Source organism: Podarcis cretensis (assembly GCF_951804945.1).
Source record: "Podarcis cretensis genome assembly, chromosome: 11".
NCBI lineage: Eukaryota > Metazoa > Chordata > Lepidosauria > Squamata > Lacertidae > Podarcis > Podarcis cretensis.
The window spans coordinates 50347752-50357968 of NC_137180.1; the positions used below are offsets into that span (position 1 = coordinate 50347752).

At 44.6% G+C, this 10217-nt stretch overlaps 1 protein-coding gene across 4 annotated transcripts in view; it reads left to right on the top strand.

The window, feature by feature from the left end:
• The window catches only part of PDZD2 (PDZ domain containing 2), a 251641-nt gene extending 245124 nt beyond the window's left edge, over positions 1–6517 (top strand). For all 4 annotated transcript variants that reach the window (XM_079994649.1, XM_079994650.1, XM_079994652.1 and 1 more), the window contains one exon: positions 947–6517. In XM_079994649.1, coding sequence (XP_079850775.1) covers positions 947–1113 — 167 coding nt within the window. In that variant the 3' untranslated portion in view covers positions 1114–6517. The remainder of the gene's footprint in view (positions 1–946) is intronic.
• Positions 6518–10217: the final 3700 nt, after the last annotated feature.

Below are 10217 nucleotides of genomic sequence, written 5' to 3' on the forward strand. Positions count from 1 at the left end.
GATGGCTGGTGTCAGGGAAGAGTGACCAGGCCTGACAGCTGGCAGGGAGGAGGAGTGAGGTGGGTGCAAGCCATTTCAGCTTTGACTCACCTCAAAGCAGAGCTGCACCAAACTAAAAGCAGGTTGATATGTTCAAGCAGGGACAGGCTGGAATTTTTGGTCCTCCTTCCCTTTCAGTTGGGACGTGGGTGGCGCTGTGGGTTAAACCACAGAGCCTAGGACTTGCCGATTAGAAGGTTGGCAGTTCGAATCCCCGCGACGGGGTGAGCTCCCATTGCTTGGTCCCTGCTCCTGCCAACCTAGCAGTTCGAAAGCATGTCAAAGTGCAAGTAGATAAATAGGTACCGCTCCGGCGGGAAGGTAAACGGTGTTTCCGTGCGCTGCTCTGGTACACCAGAAGCGGCTTAGTCATGCTGGCCACATGACCCGGAAGCTGTACGCCGGCTCCCTCGGCCAATAAAGCGAGATGAGCGCCACAACCCCAGAGTCGGTCACGACTGGACCTAATGGTCAGGAGTCCCTTTACCTTTACCTTTTTACCCTTTCAGTTACTCACCCCATCCTGGCTGGTCTTCTTTGCTGTCCTCAGGACATTTTTCGTTCATCTCCAGCTTGAAAGTTGTCTCCCTTTTCCCTGCTTGGCCTTAGGCAAGTCCCTGTCCTCAAGCTTTGGAAACTGAGGATAAAAGAGGCTAGCCTTGAAAGTTTCCTGTGGATGCGGACTGCAGAACACTTTGCAACTTTAGAAGTGTTTTAGGAATGATGGCCAGAAACTGAAGTCCAATATAGTCTCTGGAACCACAGTGAACTTCTGCTATTGGGCAAATTGGAATGGAATTTTACTGCAGAGCTGAGTCTTGGAAATCAAAACTGAATTGTGTTTGAATGTGAGGTTCTTCTGCGCTTCGGCTCCTTGGTCCTAACTTTCATTTCTTTCCCCCAACAGGTGGCGCTGCAGAACAAGCAGGAAAACTGGAAGCCGGCGATGAAATCCTGGCCATTGGTGGGAAATCCTTACTTGGACTCATGCATTATGATGCTTGGAACATCATTAAATCTGTCCCGGAGGGACCTGTCCAATTGCTTATCAGAAAGCATCAGCCTCCAGTATGATGGGTGTTGAAACTTGTTAATCTAAACTTACCTTTGTGGCACACCCTTCCAGGTTGTGTGCGATGGAACCATTACAAACACATTGCAAGTGCTGAGCCTTGTTGATTCAGTGGCGTTGTTCTGTGTCAGACTGCTAAAATCAGCCAAGGAACATCAAGATACGTGAGCCAGGAACGTATCCCAGCGAATGCACCAGTGTTTTATAAATGGCATCATTTCCTCCACCACCACTAACTCCAGTATTATTATTATTGGCTACATGGACTTCTGTTGATCTGAATCTCCTTCCTGTCTTCCTCAAGACCAGCTCCATCAGTCACCTGTTTGGAGCTGCACCGGAGCAAAGCTGTTGAAATCAGTCTTGGAATCTGTTTTCAACGCAAGCTCCGATCTGCCTGGGATTACATGAAGCGAAAAAGAGTGCCACGGAGCACGTGCAGAGTGCAGCTGCCGCATTGCCTGAACAACCCCCGACCAAGCTCACACGTCTGGGTAGACTATGGGTGGAAGTCAGGTTGCTTGACTGCGAAACAAACCTATCATTTTATCAATTAATTACTGCACTTTGGATTCACTACATAGATGGTGCAATAAACGGTACTTTGCATAGGTTGCATGGGAAAGCTTGGCAGAGTACAATTTGCAATATGATTTGTATCTGGTTTCTTCTTGCTACAGTTAAAGGATTCAAATGTCCCCTTTGGGTCCACCCAACTATTACTTGGAAAAATGGTTTTCAGTGCTCTAGGGAGACAGTCTGTGGCTCTCTGAGGAAATACCAGGATACGGTCTCAAGGCACATGAAGCTACTGTCATACTGCAGCTAAGCAGGTCTGGGGACTGCTTGGATGCAGGACCACCTAGCAACAGCATCATCTTGGGTTCCATGTCTAAAGAAAGACATGGCATTCGTGTGTAAGGAAATAAGTGAAACACATAGTTTAGCTTCCAGATTCAGTTGCTGGCATTTGCCAGTTCCAAGGATTTTGGGTGCCACAGTCTCTGGACAACTGTGCCTGGGACCCTGGGGAGTTGCTGCCAGTCCGAGCAAGCAGTGCTGGGGCTATATGGACCAACAATCTGATTTTGGTATGAGGAAGTTCCATATGTTCATATGGGAGCCGCAAGCCATGAAGGCATCTCAAGCTTAAGTGACAATCTCTGCCTCACTTTCCTTGCTAAGCTGCTGGAGTTTCACTCAGTGCTCGATGAACAACACACAACACAACTTTTATAACTGGTAAACTATTTATTGGGAAAGCGTACAGTACTTTAGCAAGTTTGGGTAATGTTTTAAAAAAGTCAAGATGGTGAATTGTGTTTCTGTCCTGGGTATTTTTACACTTAGCAAGCTAGGGGGTGGTATTCAACTAAGTTTTCCTCAAGGGTAGGCCCACTGAAATGACTGGGCTTAATTTAGCTATGTTTATGATAGTGGGTGTACTCTGACTAAAACTTAGTCAAATAGCACCCTAACAGATGAAACCTGCCCTGTTTTTTGTGGCAACAGGGATTTTGTAGCTGTACCATGTTGTTTTGATTTCAGCTGACTTGTGGGTCAAGCATTTGTCTATTAAAAACGGGAGAATGTTTGAGACAATCTCCCTGTTCTTTTAAGTGGTGTTTCTTTGAGTGTTCCTCCTCAAAATGGCTTGAAGCAAGCGTATAATTTTTTTTTAAAAAAAGATGCATTTATAGAGTTTTCAAAAACAACAACATAAAGACAAACAATGAAAAAAGCAAAGAACAACTGGGTTAAAACCAGAACTGCAAGTGTGGTGTGGGTTTTTTCCCCAACATAGAGGTGAGAATTCTTGGTGGTTCTGAATACTTATATGAATGCATTCAACTCTTAGGATTAATCCGCTATAACTCAATTCACACTGGAGAAAGCCACAGAAAGCAATATGTCAAGGGAGAAAATGTTCTCCAGACAATTGGTGGTTTTCTAGAAGAACACACCATAAATTGTATTCTTTCAGTATTCAGAGTTTATGATCCTAGTTTTCAAACCTATTGGCCTCTAATTAGATAGCTAGAAAGTAGATGGTCTGGTTTTCGGAAGAATTGGAACTCCCGCCATGGTAAATTTCCTCCTTATCAAGGATGGGAAAACTCAGCCCTGTATGTGGCCCTCAGAGCCTCTCTCTGTCTGGCCCTTGGGAATCTCCTCAGGCCACAACCCATCCCCAGCTACACTCCCCTACTGGCCCTGACTGGAATGTTTTTGCCTGGCTGGAATGAGTCCTTGAATGCTAATAGCCTCTCATTTGCCTCTGCATTGCCCAGGACTTTGCATGTGGCCCGCAGAAGGCGGCCCAGAAAGGAAAGCATCCCCCAGGCTAACAAAAACTGTTACTCATTCCATGTTCCATATAATCACATTTTTTAAAAAATAAAGCAAAAAGAATTGCATTAACAAGTACTTTCTGGGGTGAAGTCACCGGAAGGATAGGCCCCCAGAGTTTGGATAATCAGAAGGAAACAAAAGACAAGAAAGAGTTTGCATTGCGGGTGTAAATTCACCTGTAAATTCTGAGTGACCGTATTTTCTGCTGCTTATGTTCTGAAGCATTGGTTTTGAGTGGTTTTCTATACATCTATAAGCACAATTGCTGCATTTGTTGAAACAGATACTGTGAAGGCACTTAAATCTTGTTTCCCCAGTCGAGCAAGTGATGTGGCTGTATCTGTCACTACTTCACAGTGCTCACCGGGGTTCATTGAACTGGATATGGGCACCCTATTCATGTCCACCAGTTGTTGGGGTTCCTCCTCCACCACCCATGAATTTTTATGACAGGTGTGTAGTTTGAAATTCTCTAAAAAAAATAACACTCCTCAGAGCATCACATGCGCTGATGCTACGTATTTAATCCATAGTTAAAGCACATGTTATTCTGACAGATAATTTTGATCAAACATGTGAGATTGAGATAGTCTTTAATGCATGGGTAGGCAAACTAAGGCTTGGGGGCTGGATCCGGCCCAATCGCCTTCTAAGCCCGGCTCGCAGACAGTCTGGGAATCAGCGTGTTTTTACATGAGTAGAATCTGTCCTTTTATTTAAAATGCATCCCTGGGTTATTTGTGGGGCATAGGAATTTGTTTTTTTTTTCTTTTTGAAAATATAGTCTGGCCCCCCACAAGGTCTGAGGGACAGTGGACCGGCCCCCTGCTGAAAATGTTTGCTGACCCCTGCTTTAATGTATAGATAGCAGGTGCGGTTGAAAAATACACAGGTGTCAACATAATTTCCTTGAGAAATTAGTTTGGGGAAGCCTTTGCCCTGAAAGACGGCATATAAATAATACTGGAAATCAAATTTATTAAATAATAGTTTGCTCTTTAATTTGCTGTGTTAGCATCAGGGATTGCCTTAAATCGCTGTGTCAATGTCAGGGGATATAGAGTCAAAATTCCAGAAGGAGACAATGCTTCATTCTTTCTTTTAAAAATACAAACATCTTCAGTATTTGTGGTGGGAGAGAGAGTCTGTCTCAGGCCATTCCAGCCTTACTCTGTGTGGTTTTATTTTATGTATTTATCTGAATACATACGTTTGCCAGAATGGCATCAGGCAGGCGATGCATTCGAATCTTGCATGTTTTCTCTGTTACAACTCTTGAGGCGGAAAATAGACTTTGAGTAGAGCTTAATTTCATTCCCCTTGAAGCAAAATGAAACCAAGCCAGCCTCAGGGAGAGCTCTGTGCAAGTTGTAAATCTTACACACTGCTTGGTGAACATTGTTAGCATCCCTATTTATATAGAAAGCATACCAGGGATCTGGTCCCTTATTATGGTCTGGCGTACATATGTGATGACTAGCAAAGAGGCAGCAAGTTGCATTAGCAAGGATGTTGTAGAAATATTGCAGATCTTCTTATTGCCTCTCTTCAGTCTCCTATGCCCTTCTGTCATCTTCCTGTCACTCCCAGGCCCCATTGAGTAACCCCAATCTCTTGACACCACCTTCTGCTCCAATCAGGTGCCTGCCTTCCATTTCCTTGACAATGTCTGCTTGTTAAGCAGAGGAGATGCCAAAGAGATGGAACCTAGGAGATCTGGAGATACAGATTTTACGCTATTGATATTTTCCAAACGGCTAAACCATTGCAATGGGCTTCTTCTCAGAATTGTCACTTTCCCCCACCTCAGCCCTTAAGGTTTATTCAAACACCTCCTCCATAATCGATATGCATTTAAATTAGGAAGGTGTTACATATGAGGTTTCACCAACAGGAATTTGATGTTCATCCAGAAATTGAGGCACAATATCTTGTAATTTTGGAAACGTTTCTTTGGGAGTATGAGCGATTTCAAGAGCATTACTCAGAAAATAGTCAAACTGTTTACATACCATCTTGCATTTCCTGTCTGTTATATAAAAGCCTACACTAAACAGAGGATTACATAATAAAATGCTGACTGCGATTTAAAAGTTATGATTAATTGAATTTCTATGCTGATCCATTAACTTGTTCTAGATATAAATGACTTATTACTGTTGAGTTTTTAACTTGATGTCATAATAATACTTTTTGATGGATCGTAAAAATCTCTGGATGTCCCCCCCCCCCCAATTCAAGCAAACTGAAATGAGTATTTCATTATTTCTCAGAAGCTGTGTGGAATACACATTCTTCATGTCATAAGAAACCTGCCTTCTGATGAACCAGTTTCGCAAGGAAAGAATTAATCAGATGCTACAAATCTTCATCTTTTACAAAGATAACAAAATTGATTTGTGCAGTACATGAAAATAAAGGTGAAAGATGTAAGAAACCAAAATCACAGGCCTGGTCACACAAAGCAACAAATGAGATAGCAAACCTATTTCTTGATTCTACCGCTTTAGACTGCAGCTGGGAAGGTCGTATGACTGATCGCTCTTCCATACAAAAATATTCCCTGCAGATAGAAATGTAGATGTCAAGCAAGAAGTGTGCTAGCCTAGTCATCTCCCTGACACCTTGTTTTTCTACTTACAGAGGTTTTTGAGGCATTTGGCAGTGTGATTCCCCACCCAGCCATGATCTGAAATAGTCCCATCTAGGCACAGGTTTATCACCTCATCTGTTTTCTGCGGGGAAAGAGACCACAATTTTTATCTACATTTGTGTGGGGTGTTTGTGTGTGTGTGTTTTTTAAGTGTAACACACGATTGTATGATATTGTATATTGACACCATTATTTATATAAATATATCATTCATGTTGCGAACATTTTTAAAATGCCTTGTTGTAATAAGAGAAGTGCAATAATAGGAAATAGAGTACATTTTCCAAAACTTGCTTTGCCCCCTTTATGTAAATCGGCATCTCAGCAAATCCTTCTCTTCCCCCTCACCCCATTTTTTTAGTGGTTTTTTGAAAATAAACATGACGCTTACTATTTCTGTAGGTATTTGTTCTTTATATGTGTTGATTTAAAATGTGCTGTAAGTTTGTAATGTTTTGCTTGCCTTATAGGCTGGAGAGATTGCGAGGTCACACCAAAGTACCTCACAGTAGTCTGTGTGCCCAATCTTATTCTGATAAGTGGCAAGGAAATTTATGGTCTGAATTATCCTGCAGACATATGCTCATTCATGTATCATTTCTACCACTTATGGCAGAGGATATGTGCTTTTACGTCAGCCGTTCCCAGCCCTGTTCAGATATCTTCAGCTACAGGCCCCACCAACTCTAGTCAGTGTGGTCAATGGTCAGGGATGATGGGAGTTGTAGTCCAAAACATCAGGAGAGCACCAGATTGAGAAATACTTTTTGGCATCGCCATCCTCCCTTCACCAGCCAAGCCTGCAATCCAATTGTCTGAACTAGGACGTGCCTTTTGCACTAGGGACCAAACCATGTGGCATCACCTGGCCTTGGCTGGTGTGGGGACTTCTGGTGTAGGGCAGTGCTGAATTCTCCCCAAATGAGTCCACCACCATTTGGTCACTTTCGCCCCTGTCCCTTCCCTTGCCATCTTCCTCTGAAGTCAACCTATGCAGGTACCAAAAGAGAGGGGGCAAGACAAGCAGAGACACCTTCTCCTTGCTTACTGTCACTGTTTTCTCACTGAGGTTAGGTAAACAGACAATGAATACATTCATTCATCAAAATAAACCATGGTTTAGTGTGACGTGCCTGAACCGCTACAGGCCTTGGACTCGCATACTCCCCAACTTAGCCACCTACACAGCCAAGACACCAAGATGGGAAGCTTCCACTTGTGGTTAACCACAATTCAGTTTGTCTGAGCTCCAGACTAACTATGGTTAGGTTCAGTGGCGTAGCGTGGGTTGTCAGCACCCGGGGCAAGGTAAGTAATTTGCGCCCCCTAACCCGTGGATTTGTGCCCCCTAACCCTACCCCTAACCCTAACCCCCAGATGTTGCACCCGGTGCGGCCGGCCCCCCCTGCACCCCCCATGCTACGCCACTGGTTAGGTTCAACCCATGTTTTGTGGGAGGGGCCGTTATTGGTTTGTTTTTGTCTTATTTTGTATTCTCGTGTTGTGAAATAGAATGTTCACTCCCACGGCCATAAAGATGTTCCATGCAGTACCTGCATAAATTCCATTCATTTAGAAAGTGAGCACTGAAGGAGCAAAGGTTAGGTTCTCACTCTTAATGTCTTGCTGTTTTTCTTTCTGGTGGAGAATATGAAACACAGAATAATAATCCAGAACGATGAAAATACTCAAACACATAGAATGAGAAAATCTAGACAATTTAACATCCATTCAACACCCACCTAACCCACACATAATAGGAAATAAGAAAGATATTGGGGTAGTTTTTACAATATGATCTTCATGCATTACTCCATCTGAACAACCTATATTAATATATTTATTCCCAGGGATTCTGGTAACCACAAAGGACTTGGGATAATGTGGATCAATTGCATGCTCCTAGCTTGGGCTCATTTCTACTCAAAGGGGGGTCTCTGTCTAAACTTACGAGCTTCAAAGATTTTGTACTATTTTTACAGGAAGAATGCAATCATCTGCAGATGGCTTAGAAGAGTACATCCAGCTGTGCAAATCTGGAGTGCAGATGTTGCTGTTTTTGGATTTGATACCGTTCAAAGGCATAGATATATTGGTGGAAGATGCTGCTCCTTATTGGAGTCTTAAATCCAGCTATGGGGGCAATTTTTGCTTCTATTCTTTCTGGTTGTGTGTATCTCTCTCATGCTCAGGACTGAGCTGAAACAAAATAGCCCGGTTGCTTAAGAAAAATCCAAAATGACAGTCGCTATCTTTTTTCTTCTTCTTTTTCTACAAATCTGTGTTCAGGTTCAGTGTTGTTTCTGAGCCTATGAGAAAGACACAGGTTTCCATGTGTGTTTTAAAAGCCACAATGTGATTCCCAGCCCACCACACCCTCTCACCTCTTCTTGGAATCAGCTGAAAAGTCATTTGTGGTTGTGTTAATTTCAGTTTCCTTTTCCATTTAAGGAAAGGAAGAAGAGGAAACTGTCAAGTTCTGTTCTTTTGACTCATTTTGTTCACGAGATGCCACATTCAGCTGCCTTATACCTTGCCCCAGTCTAAAGGTTGAATGGTAAAAGTATTCTTGGACTGTACCACTTCAGACCGGCAGTGGTACATGTTTGAAAGCCCCTCCCAAGGGAAAACCCATCTCTACACTAGACTAGCCATATGTCCTACTTTAAAGAAGACACATCTCTACTTGATGCACTGTCAGAGCACAGTCCTCTATTTGAAAGTGTTCTCCATTTGGACTTCTGTCCTGTCCAAGTCTGAGATATATACAGTGGTGCCCCGCAAGACGAACGCCTCGCAAGACGGAAAACCCGCTAGACGAAAGGGTTTTCCGTTTTGGAGGCGCTTCACAAAACGAATTTCCCTATGGGCTTGCTTCGCAAGACGAAAATGTCTTGCGAGTTCCTGCGGGGTTCCCCCCCCCCTTTTCCTAAGCCCTAAGCCGCTTATCAGCTGATACGCTAAAAGCCGCTAAACCGCTAATAGCGCTAATCCGCTAAGCTGTCAATGGGCTTGCTTCGCAAGACGAAAAAACCGCTATGCGAAGAGCCTCACGGAACGGATTAATTTCGTCTTGTGAGGCACCACTGTATATACACACACACACACACACACACACACACACAGAGTGGTACCTCGGAATGCAAACGGGATCTGTTCCGGAGCCCCGTTTGCATCCTGAATAGAATGTAAGATGCGACGGCGCATCTGCGCATGCATGGGTCGTGTTTTGCCACTTCTGCACATGCGCTTGATGTCATTTTGAGCATCTACGCATGCGCGAGCGGTGAAAGCCGGAAGTAACATGCTCTGTTACTTCCGGTTTGCCGCGGAGCGCAACCCGAAAGCACTCAACCTGAAGCACATTCAACCTGAGGTATGACTGTGTGTGTGTGTGTGTGTGTGTGTGTGTGTGTGTGTGTGTCACAATATAGGGAGAATTGCATGTCAACTTGGATAGGAAACTGGGCAAGCACACAGGATACCTGGTGCCAGTGACTGGACTGAACAGGAGGAATGGGAAACGAGCCCTCGCTCTGATCGGCTAATCTCAGAAGAGGAGGAGTGGGAAGTTTCTCCCTCCCTGTCTCCAGGAGGAGAGGGAGACAGGGATGACGTACAGCTGAATGAGGAATTGCCTAATTACGTGATAGTAGAGGAGGAGGGGGACGCAGGTGGCGCTGTGGGTTAAAGCCTCAGCGCCTAGGGCTTGCCGATCGAAAGGTCGGTGGTTCGAATCCCTGCGGCGGGGTGCGCTCCCGCTGCTCGGTCCCAGCGCCTGCCAACCTAGCAGTTCGAAAGCACCTCCGGGTGCAAGTAGATAAATAGGGACCGCTTAACAGCGGGAAGGTAAATGGCGTTTCCGTGTGCGGCTCTGGCTCTGGCTCTGGCTCTGGCCAGAGCAGCGATGTCACGCTGGCCACGTGACCCGGAAGTGTCTCCGGACAGCGCTGGACCCTGGCCTCTTAAGTGAGATGGGCGCACAACCCCAGAGTCTGTCAAGACTGGCCCGTACGGGCAGGGGTACCTTTACCTTTACCTTAGAGGAGGAGGAGGGGGAAGTTAGAGAGCAGACAGGAGAGACCTCCCTGGACAATATGG